This window comes from Ananas comosus, linkage group 16, assembly GCF_001540865.1.
Source record: "Ananas comosus cultivar F153 linkage group 16, ASM154086v1, whole genome shotgun sequence".
NCBI classification, from domain to species: domain Eukaryota; kingdom Viridiplantae; phylum Streptophyta; class Magnoliopsida; order Poales; family Bromeliaceae; genus Ananas; species Ananas comosus.
The window spans coordinates 3755382-3771470 of record NC_033636.1 but is presented as its reverse complement, the minus strand read 5'-3'; the positions used below and the strand labels follow the sequence as shown (position 1 = coordinate 3771470).

Genomic DNA, 16089 nt, shown 5'->3' with positions numbered 1-16089 from the left:
GAAATTTGAAAATTAGAACTTATAATTTTAATTTTTAAATTTAAATTTAAAATTCTAAAATTTCAAATCTTAAATCTTAAATTTTAAATTTTAAATTTTGAATCTTAAATTTTAAAATTTTAGATTTGAAATTAAAATTTCAATTTTCAAATTTCAAATCTAAATTTTGAAAGTTGAAATTTAAAAATTCAAATATGAACTTAAAAATTAAAATTTAAAGTAAAATTTAAATTTAAACTTTGAATCTAAAATTAAAATAAAAATTTGTAGTTTTGAGTTCAAAATCAGAATCAAATTACAAGAAGCAGTTTTTTTCTGCTTCTGATTCTAAGGCCTTAAAAATCAGTTTTCTGATTCTGAAAAGCAGAATCAAATTTTCCAACACTTGTTGCCAAACACTCTACTGAGCCCAAAATCACTTTTGGGCTCAGAATCACTTTTTGGAAGCAGCGCCAAACACCCTCTAACTTTTTTTCTATCTATAGGTTGGTATGGTGGTATGCTTCATTAACATTGATTTAGATCTTATGTACTTAACTTGATTGCATAATGCATGATATGTGATAGAAATCATTACAAAAGTTGAAATTCAGCAATATAAACTACTTAAAAGCTGCCTTGCGCCAATGACACCTGCCATGGCACTTGCTATCTGCCATAAGACCCTCACCTACTACCCACTGTGTGCCTGCCACACGCCATTAAGTACATTGATTTGGATAATACGAAAATTGTTCCTACAAGAACAAGGTAGACAACTGGATACCTGTTTTTTCCAGCATAATTTTCTTGGCTCTTTGATAAGTTAATATTGCTTGCTTGGTGCTGACCATTCACACCAGAAGATGGATATTGTTGAAACGGAAGATTTTGAATCCTGCTTGCAAGGGACAAGAGTCAAACTATATATTGTCAACAAAACATAATGAGATTCCATCTAACATATTTGCAAAAAGTGAGTGAATAAGAATATATAAATCGTAGAAAGATGTGCAACATACATCTAACAGCCTGATAAGATTCTCTTAGGATAGTGGTATTTGATGGTTACAAAGATCACTAAGATAAGCTCAAGAGGAGCTAGATCTGAATACAACAATTAACAGCAACATATTTTGAGCTAGTAATTTTAGGATGTATCAAAAACTCCTGGAGATTGCTAAGCAGTAACTTTCAGAGCAATAGAAAAAAAAGTAACTGCAGAACTAGGCAAGTCAGAGTTGAAAAGAGAACTGATTACTACTCTCTCCTTCCAAACCATGCACCGTAGTGATACAAGAATGAAAGAACTCTTCTTTCTTTTCTTAATTACATTCCTCACAAATTTGTAAGACCAAATTGAATGTTAATTATACACGAAAGAACTCATCTTCTTTCTTTTCTTAATTAAATTCCTTACAGAAGTGCAAGACCAAATCCATTCCATCTCCCAAAAGAATTGCCAACTGTGATGGAATATAGTATCAGGAAGAAACAGGACTCAATTAAATTTCAAAGAATGGATGGAATGTAGCATCGTAATGAAAATAATTGAATACTAAGAAGTCACAACAATATCACATAAAGGATCTTAAAACACAACTCTCTTAAGATTTGATTCTATCTAGTTGTGTTAAGGAATGCAGAATCCTGTTTCTTAAGGATATCCTAATCAAGTCTTTAGGCCCTATTTAGATGCATGAATATCTTGTCCGGCATATTCCCTTAATTAACTCAAAAAAATTTGTACATTTAATTGATAAGGAGTGTGACCAAATGTTTAGAATAAAATATCATATGTGGACTCCTAATCATTTTTTGTCATAATGAGATAAATCACCTTATAGGGGAAATATGCTATCCTACAAAGTCATGGATAGCAAGACTTTTGAAGAAGCAAAAAATCAAACTTCATTCTACAATCATACTAGAAAATCATCACCCAGCCAGAATAAGTTATCCTTCTTCAACATCCAAATTGGACCTTAAGGAATGTAGTATCCGGTATCTTTAGGATCTTTAAACGGAGTAATCTTAAAACACAACTCGTCTATGATTATATAAATTTCAAAAATGGATGCTATTTTACATAAGAAAAAAAAGATAGCTTTTGTTAGCAATCATGGTATGTTTCTCTTTTTCTCTTGCAATTTGCCCCCCAATAATTATCAACTCTCTTTTTACTTTATATATATATATATATATACATATTGTTTCTAATTTTTGTTTCTCTTCGACTTTTTTTTTCCAGCAATCATCTTTGTCCGGCTACATATTACGTAAAGTATTTATTGTCTCTAAGTTTCTACCTTAAANTCATGGTATGTTTCTCTTTTTCTCTTGCAATTTGCCCCCCAATAATTATCAACTCTCTTTTTACTTTATATATATATATATATATACATATTGTTCCTTATATATATTGTTTTAGATTTGTTCCGTGTTATGCACAGACATGGCTATAATGATTTAATTATGTTATATAATATGCAGTTAAAAACTGGGAAATTAATCATCTTTGTCCGGCTACATATTACGTAAAGTATTTATTGTCTCTAAGTTTCTACCTTAAATAATTATTGATTGGTAAAGATAATTAATTTCCCAGTTTTTAACTGCATATTATATAACATAATTAAATCATTATAGCCATGTCTGTGCATAACACGGAACAAATCTAGTCTATTATATATAAGGCAGGGAAACTAACAAGTGGCACAAAATTACAGAAGTTTAAATTCTGGTCCTGACTGGAATTATTTGTTTGCTTTTCATGGTTAAAAAACTGAGTTCATATTTTGGTTCTTAACCAAGATTAAATATTCTAGCAGCTTCAGCAGCGACAGAAAAAATTTGTGTGGTTTCCAAATGGAAGTTCTCTAACAAACTGAAAAAAAAAAAAAAAAAAAAAAAAAAAAAAAAATCAGAAAAGGTAAAATAAGATATAAAATTTTAGTACACTATGTAGAAAAATTTTGAAGTTGAAAATTGATATGGTATTATTTCCAGAAACATTTCATGGGTAGTGGTGGCAATGGTTGGTCAGATCGGATCAATCAATTATCCTAATATGTGACAGAAAACTTTGAAGCATTCAAGCTGGAGTCGCTACTTTAATACAAACAAGGAATCAAGTGCCGCCCCGTGCCGTACGGCACGGGGCGTGCCGTACCGTGCCCCCAAGAAGGGGGCACAGTACAGGGGGGGTCTCGCACCCCCCCGAGTCTCGCGGCACGCCTTTGGGTGCCGCTCGAGACAAAGCGGCACGCTGGTGCGTGCCGGGCGCTTTTATGCTTTTTCTTTTTTTCTTTTGTTTTCTGGGGTACGTCAAAAAAATATATAATTTAACTTATTCTTATTCATCAATATGGGAGCAAATTTTTAATTGACATATCCAATCCATACCGCGGGGGGCTTCACCCTCGCACCCGACCTGAGCCCGCAATCCACCACTGACATCCATTTTTTCTTTACAAAATATTTTGTTAAAATTTATCGCACCGCGAAACTTTCGGTGAATCAAAGGAACAAAAGTCGATATCCTAAACAAATTTTGATCATATATTTTTAAAAAGAATAAATGAGAAAAAAAAATATGAATGGTTGTTCTAGTCATTATATGCTTCCTAATCGAATCAATATATAGATCTTGAAAAGTTTTTAGAAAAAATAAAATTTTCTATTATTTTATATGTTATAATTTTTTTAATTGTAAAAAAAATAAAAACAAAAGAATTTTCAAAGCTAATAGATATGATTTTTTTTTTCATCATGTCGTTCTCTTTCTTATTTTTCTGGCATAGATTTTATTTTATTTTATTTGTCTGTATGTCAATAATTGTAGATCTCATCTTTCTTTCCTTCTTTCTTTCCTTCTTATTCTTTCTCCCCCCGACCCCCATGCCCCATTTTTCTTTCCTTCTTATTCTTTAAAATATTGATAAAATCAATATTTTTGCATTAGAAGATATAAAATATTGATAAAATCAAAAGCTAAATTAAATCAATTGATATTTAAGTTTATTTAATTTATTTCTCATTTAATTTATTGCTATTTTTTTATGATCTAACAATTTTTCAAAAAAATTTAATAAAAAAGTATTTTTTTAAAAAAAATAAAAAAATAATTTTAAAAATAATTTTAAATTTTTTTTTGTATCTTATAAAAGAAAGACAGTAATACTATCAAAGAAAGAAAGAAAAAGATGTCTTTGTATTTTGAAAATTATAACCTGCAATAATTTAAAAAAATAATATAAATAATTTTAAAATAATTTCAATTCTACATGAGGTATAGTTGTGCTTTACTTACAAAAAGTTTATATACATGTTAATTGATGAGTATAATAAGATATACATAGTAAATATTCATAATTATTTATTTAAATCTTTCAAAATAACATTATAAGGATTTATTGGAACAAAAAAAAACTGAAAAAGTCCGTGCCAAAGCGTGCCAGTAGGAGGTCATGCGTATCTATCAGCACGCAAGCGTGCCTGTGCCGTACCGTGCAAGGGACAGAACGGCACGCCCCCATGCCACGGCACTTTAAACCTTAAATACAAGGTTAATGAAAACTTCCATAATTTTCAAAGGCTTTTCGATCCTTTCCTCGATGTAACCCTCGAGTTTGAAAACTCGCAGTTCTTCCTCCTCCGACAAAATGGAGCTACTATTTGTGCTAATTTCTTAAGATTGTAAAAAAGTTCCAATTATGGCTCGATTTGTGCACACTACTGGAGCAAGGCAGTGTACCAAGCAGTGGATTATATACCAATTTCCCCAAAGAATGTCTACATTTGGTTCAAAAAAACATGCTGACAATTCCAATAACAATCTTTATAGCGATTCAAAGTGCATGTAACCATAAACTAACATGAATGAAGGCTGGTTTGCCCAAGAGAGCTGATCAGCCTAGCAAGGCTAGTTGACAGAATCCTAGTTGACAGAGTCCACTTTGAGTCAACCAGTCGGGCAACCTATTATAGATTGATGCTTGACTAACACAAGAATTGTGGTCACCAGAGCATTTCCCTGCACTTAACAGTTCAGCCAGCGGGATCTACTTTTAATTTATCTCCAGTTGTTGGATTAATTTTCTCATGTCTTTCACTAGAGTTGCAGAGTGATTGGACTATAGAGTTGTGTATAGAGTACAAAAATAGGAGTTAAAAGTAAAACAATCAAAAGAAATTGAAGACAACTACCCACATGCTGCAGAGCTATGAAATACTACGTATTTTATCTAATCTTTCTAACATGATAATGTTACACCGTGTTGTATGTCAAAATTTGCATAGGAAACAGAGAAAAATAATGCATTAAATTATATATGTGAAAGCCAAATCTCACATTGACAAGTACAAAAAATAAAGAATTAAAACACAAGATACCGTGTGCAATGATTGCAATAGCCCCATGACTGAACTAGCCCAAGTCCCCATCCGCCACACCCTAAGCATCTCTTCAGATGAGTTTGCTCGAGATAAACAGTAACATTAGCTTCACGTTGTGCAGTATTGGGTAGAGCATTAGATGAAATAACTTGTGCTGTGGCATGTGGAGGCTCCCATTGTGTTGCCAGTGTTTTTGTATTGTAATAGTACTTTACTCCTACCACAGCAAAGGTATTCTATCTAAGATCAGTAATTTTATCCAAACAAGAAATTATAGTAACTTCCAAAATGGTGGTCAGAAAATAGCAGTAATGACACTAAATCATGGAAGTATTGAATGACATCCACTGAAAGCAAGAAAAGCACATGCCAGTGAACAGAAACTACTGTCAGCAAGCAAATGCTCAGGTGATTGGGCAGTAGATGCGGGACCTGTGGAATCGTACGGACGAAATTTCCATTGGGAAAAGTTATGACTTCATGAAATAATAAAATGTATTGTCAAATTGCAAAAATTAGACCCGTTATAAATAAAAACCCGATAACTAATCCCTCTCATAGAAAACAACCACTCTGATCAAAGTTGAGGAATGGCACGGCACTTATCACGACCAAGAGCTCGCCGTCGGACCTTTTTGAAGAGCGGGGACGCAGACGGATGATGAAAACCCTAGGTTTCTGATGCCGTGGCGATAATAAAATGAGGTACAAGTTGAAAGAACTCTAATCCCATATCCGACGTGAACGCAAAGAAGATAAAATCTTCAGCTTCGGACTTCACGAATGCTCTGAGACCAAATTGGTACTTCGTTATCGGAGAAGAGAACCGACAAGGGTAAAACCCTAATTCTCTTTACTGATGAAATTAATTGACAAAAACAAATTGAGGGCTTAGCCTATTTATAAGCATTTAGAAACCCTAATTCGAGTAGGAATATTAATCTAATATGAATTTAAGTAATAACTAATAATAATCCTAAAGAAAGAAGAAATTAAAATAGGTATCCTAATTCTAATAGGAATAGGTGATTGTAACAGCCTTCCTATGGTCCTTTCAAGAAAGGATCATGTGGGTGGAACGATGGGACATACCCTCCTTACGTGATGGAGTTTCAATTCACAGCGACACAAAAGAATGAAGCTGGAATAACTCAGAAAGCAAGCGAGCGGTGCCTAGCCATTGAGAGCATCTCGTCTTTGAAGATTAAAGACAGCTACACCTTCTAACAAATTGGAGCATGTTTTATCTTTATTTGAGACAAGCTCCACGTCCATGCCAGATCGTTTTGTTTGCAGTGAAAAAGTACATGCTGGTTGCATACTGATGTGATCATAGCTGGTCCAAGCCTGGCATCTCTTTGTAGTTCCAGACAAAAATGTCTCCATTACCTTGATGAATTTGTTGATTCAACTGCTTGAACAATAGAGCGAATTCTTGCTCCCCACCGATCAAGCAGCAATGTTGCTTGTGATAGGCGTAAGGCACACCAAACGGGACTAAAGTGACAGTTCCCTAAAACGTGTCTCGATTGACAACCTACCAGCGTCGTTTACGGGCATCAGCTCTTGTTTTTTGATAGACTGAAGTGCATGCTAAAGGCACTCTTTATACCATTAGCAAAAGCTTATTTCTTTCTGTCTGGTTTCTGGTTTCTAGTTCGATTTTATTGATAGCTATGATTTGGGCTATAGTACTGACTATGCATAGAACTACAAAGGTGAAAATACAGCATATATTCCGACGAAAATTCTAGCAGGACTATAAAGATTCTAATCTCTCGGTCTGTTAGGATGCCTCAGCTGCAAACAACTGAGTGCCTTGTGATAAGTAAAGCCCATCATGTTTTCTTTTGCCAAATTTCAAAAAAGTTAACTCTTTATTTTTCCTAACATAGGGAGCAGGGAGCTCCGCTGGTTCACATCCCAACAGCCCAAACATTGTGAGAAGATCCATGGCATACTTGCACCGAGTCAAAGCGTCGAATGGAGTTTCAGGAGAAGCACAATATGTGACAAAGAGATACATATTTGGAGTTAAGGATCAACTGCGAGAAGATGTGACTTGAATTCTCGAATATTGTATGAAATAAGTGTTAGTTGGTTCTTTGGTTGGTTCTTTCAATAAGGAAAAGACAAGAAAAGAATAATGCAAAAAAATAGAAAAAGAAAATGGCACAACTCAACATTTTTTGAAGTTACTGAAATCACATTTGTCCTTACGAAGATAGGTGCACAACTATATTTTAAGCATGCTTACCTGTCAAAGCATCAATTGCTTCTTCCCAATCTGGAAAGGATGACGAAACAAGGTCTTCCACATGAGTAGCACTTTGCATTGGGTACTCCCACTGGCTTTCGCCAGTATTCTCACTGTAATAATATGAAGATCCACTAGCAGGATCCATTGCTTCGACCTAAAGTTAAAAATAAGTAAAATGAAGAACTTTCAATAAGTGACATCAAATCATCAAAGCTCACGTTTGTCATTATGGATGAAAGAACTATATCAAATGAACCACATAAACCAAAAAATTGTTCAACTCCTGTAAGAACATACTGACAATTTGGAAGGTGGAATAATCCAGAAAGATGCATAAATTCAAAAGTTCGAAAGAAAACAAATAAGAAGGCATATGACCAACTAAACAAAATTTATCCATAGTTAACAAAAGAACAATAAAAACAATGATCAAATTCAAACACAAGTATAACATGACGGAACTTTTAGTTCGATAACAACCGAATAGATGAAAGAGAACGAGAGTGCCATCATAAATAAGGCGACAATGTAAATGAAATAACAGTTGCAGTAACAAACATAGAGATCCTTATTTCATCTTGTCTTTCTCAAACATCAAGAAGGTTTCCAAAGAAATACATTCGATATTTTCCTCATGTTGCATTATTTTGATCCTGGACAATTTGAATCTTTTGTTATTTGAATCTTTTCTCATTTTTCATTAAACACTTTCAAACAAGAATTCAAGTGCCCATCGGCACGGACCGTATCCACCTTGGCGTATCGTGCCAATAAGATATCAGCACGATACAGCCCCCGTGTCGATGGCACAACTCAAAACCCTTTATTCTTGAAATTAGTAATAGTTTTCTCAATAAAGTTCAAAAGATTTGATAAAAATAGATAATAAATAATAGGCATATTTTGTTGCTAAAGAAAATAAATATTTCATGCCATTACATATCGGCACACATAATTTTTTTATGACCGGCACTCATCGGGACAGCCCGACAAGCACCGTGTCGTACAGTACCAATAAGTATCCGGCACGACCTCGTGTCACGGCACTTAAATCCTTGCTTTCAAATTTAGCTCACAGTTGGAAAAGTTCTAGTTCTGTAAGAACAAAAGAAGCAAAACGTCATTGTACCTTTATTTGATCATTTAATTATCAAGTTTGCAAGAGGCGATGTAAATGTTGTTTAATTTGCAGGAAGGACCTGTTAATTAACCAAATCTGCAAAGAGGTGATGCAAGTGTTGCTTGATTTGCAGGAAGGACCTGCTATTTGTATTTGAGTATGCAAGTCATATGCTTGAGTTTAATTGACTAGCAATTCGAATGTAACAGGGATGCTCTATATTGACTGAATCAAGGATTTAAGTGCCGTGGCACGGAGTCGTGCCGAAAACTTGCCGGCACGATACTGCACGGTGCGTGCCGAGCCGTGCTGATGCGTGCCGGTCAAAAAAATTCTTTTGTGCCGACACATAATATCATGAAATATTTATTTTCTTTAGCAACAAAATATTCTAACTATTTATTATGTCTTTTTATCACATCTTTTGAACTTTATTGAGGAAATTACTTACTAATTTAAAGAATAGAGGGTTTTGAGCTGTGCCATCGGCATGAGGTCTGTATCGTGCCGATAACTTGTTGGCACGGTACGGCACAGTGGATACGGCCCGTGCCAATGGGCACTTAAAACCTTGGACTGAATACAATATTGAAAATTAGGAATAATGAATCTCGATGAAACGTTATCATTTTCAATTTACATGCTTTAGTTACTTGACGCACCTTTCTCACGAAGTGAGAAAATTTTGTTTTGTGCCCTCTTATCTATGGACTCAAGAGTTAAAGCTATTTTCTTGTACATTTATCAATTTATTTACACTATAAATACTATATGCACTCTGGCAATCTCAAACTCGAAGTTCATGAAACTTCTTTTCTAAATCCATAAGTTGGACTTTCATTTGGTAAGAATGATTGGTCATGCTTTCGCTATAACCTTTTTTCATCGAAGAATGACGATTCAGTGCAGTACATCAGAAATTAATGAATCATATTAGTGGTGTAGCATAGTTAGCATTGGTAGTTGGGCAGTTTCTACAGATGATTGGAAGTCAAGGAGGTCAAGTATGAGTGTTATGGTGGTGATTGTAAGGCGGCACAGAAGGATGACCAGCACGATGGAATAGCGATGATGTGGAGAGTGATGCATGTCAAATCACCCAGGTGTCCATAGGGACGAAATGTCATAACTTACAGAAATGTAGGTTTCGAATTAAGTAATTCTATGGCACTCAGAACCAGACGGAAAAAGTTTTCCCAAAATTTTACTTTTCATGTTTAGGTACATGCTTCTACTAAAGAGAAGCAAAAAGACCAACTCCTGAGTCAGGTAATGTGAAGGAAAGGGTCATTAATGGTTAAAATACCCGAAGGAACCCTTATTCCACTAAGAGGCTAAAAATCCCTCGTTTTCTCTGGAAGCATCCAGATTCTGCAATAGGAACCACAATCGGAGGCCATAATACTACAGATTGAATTAAATCCAAAATGACAGCAATCCAACGGCAGTTGAGTAGCATTTAAAATATAAGAACATGGCCTTAACAAACAGCACCCCGCACACATCTAAGGCTGGCAAACGAGCGAGCCGGCTCGCGTTCGGCTCGTGTTCAGCTCGATATTNAGAAAAACAAAGCCCTAAACCCTAATTGTAATTTATCAGAAACTGTAATTTTCTGATGGAATTATGCTAGGCCAGTAGCTTCGAAACTATTTTCTGCACACTAGGTGTAATGTCATAACTCCTGTTAAAGGTGACAAGATACACAAATGCAACTACGAACTTCAAGCTACCAAACTGGGTAAATGTAGTTGCAACAGCTGCAATTGAATATAAACAAATAGGATAGTTGCAGCTGGAACTGCATCATCTATAGCTGCAGGCACCTCCAGCTACAAAGTATCAAATTTATGCAAGTTCCATTGGGACTTCTAATTTAGCTAAACAAGGTATTACGCTTAAACAGTAATCAATGTAATGCATGTAAAATTAACTTAAAAGTTTTAACTGAGCTAAACAAGGTATTATGCAAAAACAGTAATCAACGTAATGCACTTATAAAATTAAGTCCAGCAATAATTCACTCTATATATGAAACACTCACCCAACCAGGAGGCAACTTGCGAACATTTGTGGTATGATCATTATCAGAATTCTGCAACTCAGTAGAAAATATCATTCATCAGAAAAGGCGAGATAATAGGAAATGGAAAATAATGCACAATTTCACTTTATAGACAACAAAATAAGACTAGAATACTTCACAAGAAATAGTGTTGCAGATTTGACAACTCGTAATGTTAAATATGATCTAGAAACTTAGGGATTCCTACAATTCTTAACTCTTGGTGTTATGAAAATAACTACTTTAAGCATCAAGTAGACACTGAACAGTGTGAAATCGAACATTTATTGGTTCCAAACGTCAGAAGCAAAGGCATTAATCTTAAATCATTAACAGTGATTGAGAAAGTTGCAAAGCACTTTCTGACAAATGTTCAACTAATTTGAATTATTCTAAAACATCAGTAGTAGAAACTCCTTACATGCAACCATCAAATTATTAATCTTGAGGGAACTAGATCTATAGAGTAGAAGAACTCAAGAAAACAGCACTACAACCTTCATTTTCTACTATTTTGACTACACCAAATCACATAAAATAGAATGAATAGTCGATCCAAGTGCTTCAAAATCAACATTGAGCAGAAAATATCAAAGGCCCAATACATCTATAGATTTTCTAAACTATATAAAACCACCAAATAAATTTACATTAGAGGTAATACTAGGAGCAAAATAGTATGTACGCACACCACATTTAAACAAGTTTTACATTAGAGCTATACTAAGCATGAAACTTGATGAATGCACATCACACTTGTTTTTAAGAAATCAAGATGTAAACTTGCATTATCAGCTGCTGGACAGTTGCTAACCGCTTTCTCATCTTTAAGAATTCCCCTTGCTTTTAACCTTTGCTTCAAATAGTCAGGTATCTCTTTAGCAGTTTTCTCTTCATGAACGTTTTCTGTAGCTTCCATTAAAAACAATTGAAACTAGTAAGTGTACCCACTTGGAATGATTTTGATGGCGGAACAAAAGTGAGTAGAAAACAATGACTCTTACTGGATTGGACGGTTAATGGCACTGAGGAATAGTAAGCACCACCTCCTGGTACACCATAGCCATTACCAATTTCTACATTGCCTGATATAACAAATAAGATCCAGGTTATAAGAGGTAAATATGTCACAGCATCTGTTGGAAAGCAGTCTTCATTTTGTTAAATAAAATCAAAAAGTTTGACAATTATCGCAGTATTTCATCGGCATGCACACACGTGCGGTTATACAGATATTCAAAGGCATTTACATATATGAGACCAAAACCAACAAGCCTTCTTTACCCTTGAAAAAATGTTCGTAGGAGAAATCTCTAGATATCATAGATCAGGAAATATGGAAAATTATGCCAAACCCCTATTGGAAAGATTTAACTTGAAGAAACAACTGATTAAGATTACTACCACTTCATATTGCTAAACTAGTGTTATCATAGAGAAGAATCAACGCTTATCACTTCGATAAGGACCATTCAAATCGTGAATTTGTTCAGGGTTGTCAGAGTCTGGCTATCTGGAAAGGCCATACTGGCACAGACACAATAACTAGGATCTGGTCATGCTTTTCCAAATTTAGCAGAAAAGAAAAGCTTGAAAATTTTCAGATTGGACCAAATTGGGATTTTGCGAAACAATGGATGCAGATCTGCCACGCCACGGCATGGAAGCCAACTGGGCACATGCCCAAATCCGCCACAGGCATAGGAACTGCAACCCCTATGCCCACCTGGCGGCAGTTCAAACAGCTGCATTTGTAATAGAGATATAATAAAACCAGGATTTCATTTTCCTTTTCAAAGATATGATTGTTTACAACATGTGCCAAGGCCTCACTTCATCTAAAAAGACTATCATTTGCCAATAAATTACAATTTCCGTTTCTTTTCCAAAATATAATCAATGTTACAGTTCCAAAGAATAAAGTGCATGATATCTAAAGAAGGCTATCCCGCACACGGCCTCACTCTATGTCGCGCACCATTCTGCCCAACGTACGTGAAATACAATCAACAACGGAACTGAGAAACCATAAGGTTCTCCAATGGATACAGCACGCCGCCGAAGGCAAGCCCCCCCATCAGTCAAAGGAACACAGCAATGATAATAATGTGGGCGGAAAGAGAAATGATAAGCAAGAACCAACAATAACAAGATACTGCACCAATAGCGTGATTGTGTACCCTATCAATCATCAACGAGCATGCTAGAAGCGATGCATACCTATACCGCAATCAACTCAACTTGCCAAGCACTACCTCAATACAACGGCCAACAAGGGAGAATCCCGAGTAATGTCGAATGCCTGTCGGTATGTGACTCAGGCACTCCTATCACTAAAGGACCCGGGTAATTCATGATCCTTGGCGATATCAACCACCTATCTCTACGAGCCCAGACACTCCCATCACTATAGGACCCAGATAGCTCATGGGAGCATTCGTGATGATTATTCTGCCACCGCCAGTTGTTGAGGTGATTGAATAGTATAATGGACCCTACTGCCAAGGTTTTAAGTGCCCGTCTGTCAGGGCCCTTTCTAGTTGTCAACGGCCCTGACCTTGTCAATAACATTGAGTTTGTAAAGAGTCTGTAAATGTTGTGTCGGGCAAGACTTCGACATAGGATTTTCCTTATTTTGGATGGGCATGGCATATAAATTGGCATCCGGTTGGCTACCCGCGGGTTCACTTGTGCTACACATCCAAGGGGACATAGGTTTCGCTAACGATGGCCGCTTATGCGACGGATTGAGCCGGACGCGTGTCGGACATGGGTCGGCGGCCTATTTTCCCATGGATGTGCGGAGTGGGAAAACGTACCCCTCGGTGAGCACCTTTGTACCCCCGGGGTGCCAAATGGGTGGATGCTAATATAGGGTAGTACGGGAAGGTTAGGTGAGACGTATTAAGTGAGCCCGCTTCGCTAAAAGCGTAGTGCCTTGGTGATCATTTTGCCCTCACCGGCCATGCCCGACCAAGTCGAGTCTTGTGCCTTTCGCTTGTAGTCCAACTTTTCGTTATCAATAAAATACTCGTTGTTTGTGCCAATTTGCAGGATCCCTTTACGTGCTTTCTCTCGATTCTCGGTCGTTGCCAATTTGCGAAGTTGCGCCTCGGGACGGTTTTGCTTGGCTGGCTCGTTTTGTGCAGGTGACAGACGAGCGCCGCGCGGGCTTTTCGACAAAAAGTCATTAGACCCGTGACAAGTGGTATCAGAGCCCGGATCGACGGAGACGACATGGGCCGGAGCAGAGCCCCTGTCGCAGAGACAAGCACGGTGGCGCAACCATCAACAGCACAGCTCGCGGCGCTGGCAGATAACGAAGGACAAGGCGAATCAGATAGGCACAAGAGCAATCGCGAGAGACTCGTCGACTTGGAGGCCCAGCTTACTCGACTTGACGAGAAAGTGACAAAGGCGTCTACGCATGAGCAACGGATCGCCATGCTTGAGGCGACGCTCACTCAACTCGTCGAGTCAGTGACTGAGCTGCAGGATAACACGAAGGAGGCGGTCCATCACTTGAAGGAGCAGACCATCGAATTGTTTGCACGTGTCGGACTGCTGACAAGGGCCATGGGCAATGCTCCTCCCGCACCCCAAGGTGGCGGGCACGCGGGGCGTGTTCGAGTGCCGGAACCGCGGAGCTTTCGTGGAGCTCGTGATGCGAAAGAGCTCGAGAACTTTCTATTCGACATGGAACAGTACTTCCATGTCGTCCAACCCGACAATGAGGAGTCGAAGGTCACGTTTGCGATGATGTACCTCGACGGAGATGCCAAGCTGTGGTGGAGGACCCGATACGAGGACATTCAGGAAAGTCGCTGTACCATCGACACTTGGGAGGACCTAAAGAAGGAGTTAAAGGCTCAGTTTCTTCCTGAAAATGTCGAGTTTATCGCGCGACGGAATTTGCGACGACTCCAGCAGACGGGGTCCATTCGAGAGTATGTCAAGCAATTCTCCGCGTTGATGCTGGATATCCGAGATATGTCCGAGAAAGACAAACTCTTTCATTTTCTCGAAGGACTGAAACCTTGGGCGCAGGCGGAACTGCGTCGCCAGAACATCAAGGACTTAGCTGCGGCCCAGGGAGCGGCTGAGCGGCTGACCGACTACTCGCCGCCGGAGCACCCCAAGAAGAAACCCGTGGGCAACAACCCCAAAACCCACAACCAGAAGGCAAAGGGTAAGGGACTGACATCCACGGAGCGAAAAGGGGTAGGGTCCAAGAGTCCGAAGAATTTCAAGAGCCCTGAAGAGGGTTGCTTCCTTTGTGGGGGTCCACACTTTGTCAGAGCGTGCCCTCAGAGGAAGTCCCTCAATGCAGTGCAGACGAAGGAACCCGAATCCGACGAAGAGGAAGAGGCAGCTGAGACAGGAAGCATCCGGATGGGGGCACTCCGGTTGCTCAATGCACTCAAAGGTCAAGTGGGGGAGAAGAAGAAGACCCCGCTGCCGAGGGAGAGTAAACATAGTGAGCTGATGTATGTGGACATCAAGCTCAATGGAAAGACAACAAGGGCAATGGTGGATACAGGTGCTACCCACAACTTCATTGCGACTGGTGAAGCTGAACGTCTTGGACTTGCACTGAGCAAGGATGGGAGTCGCATGAAAGCAGTAAATTCGAAGGCCCAACCTATCGCGGGTCTTGCGAAGGAGGTACCTGTCAGCATCGGCTCGTGGACAGGTAAAGCCAATTTCATGTCGGTGCCGCTGGATGATTTCCAAGTCATCCTCGGGATGGAGTTTCTTCAGACGGCTAGAGGAGTACCCATGCCATTCTTGGATGCCCTCTGCATGATGGGTGACGATTCTCCATGTGTCGTTCCGGTAGTGCGGAAGACAACGGATGCCCGACAGATTTCAGCGCTCCAGCTCAAGAAGGGCGTGAAGAGGGGCGAGCTGACTTATGTAGCGGCGTTGAAGTTGGAGACTGGGAGTGGGGACGAGACCCCGACGCCACCTGTAGTGGCGAAACTCTTGAAGGAGTTCAAGGATGTCATGCCCCCAGAACTACCAAAATCTTTACCTCCCCGACGAGCAGTAGACCACCGGATCGAGCTCGAGCCTGGCACGAGGGCCCCGGCTCGCTCTCCCTACCGTATGTCTCCTCCGGAGTTGGCAGAACTTCGGAAGCAACTAGATGAGCTGCTTAAAGGCGGTCTTATTCGCAGCTCGAAAGCACCGTTCGGAGCCCCTGTACTTTTCCAAAAGAAGCATGATGGCAGTCTGCGGCTATGTGTGGATTATCGGGCTCTGAAC

The 16089-nt window shown here is 38.5% G+C and overlaps 1 protein-coding gene across 5 annotated transcripts in view; it reads right to left on the bottom strand.

The window, feature by feature from the left end:
- Positions 1-16089, bottom strand: part of LOC109722222 — a 48263-nt gene that overhangs the window by 13395 nt on the left and 18779 nt on the right. For 2 of the 5 annotated variants that reach the window (XM_020250168.1, XM_020250166.1), the window contains exons 7-12: positions 11826-11906; positions 11609-11733; positions 10801-10851; positions 7634-7790; positions 5374-5593; positions 767-877 (exon numbers count right to left, since the gene is read on the bottom strand). In XM_020250168.1, the coding sequence (XP_020105757.1) occupies positions 767-877; positions 5374-5593; positions 7634-7790; positions 10801-10851; positions 11609-11733; positions 11826-11906 (745 nt within the window). The remainder of the gene's footprint in view (positions 1-766; positions 878-5373; positions 5594-7633; positions 7791-10800; positions 10852-11608; positions 11734-11825; positions 11907-16089) is intronic. The other 3 variants (XM_020250170.1, XM_020250169.1, XM_020250171.1) reach the window with 3 other exon arrangements.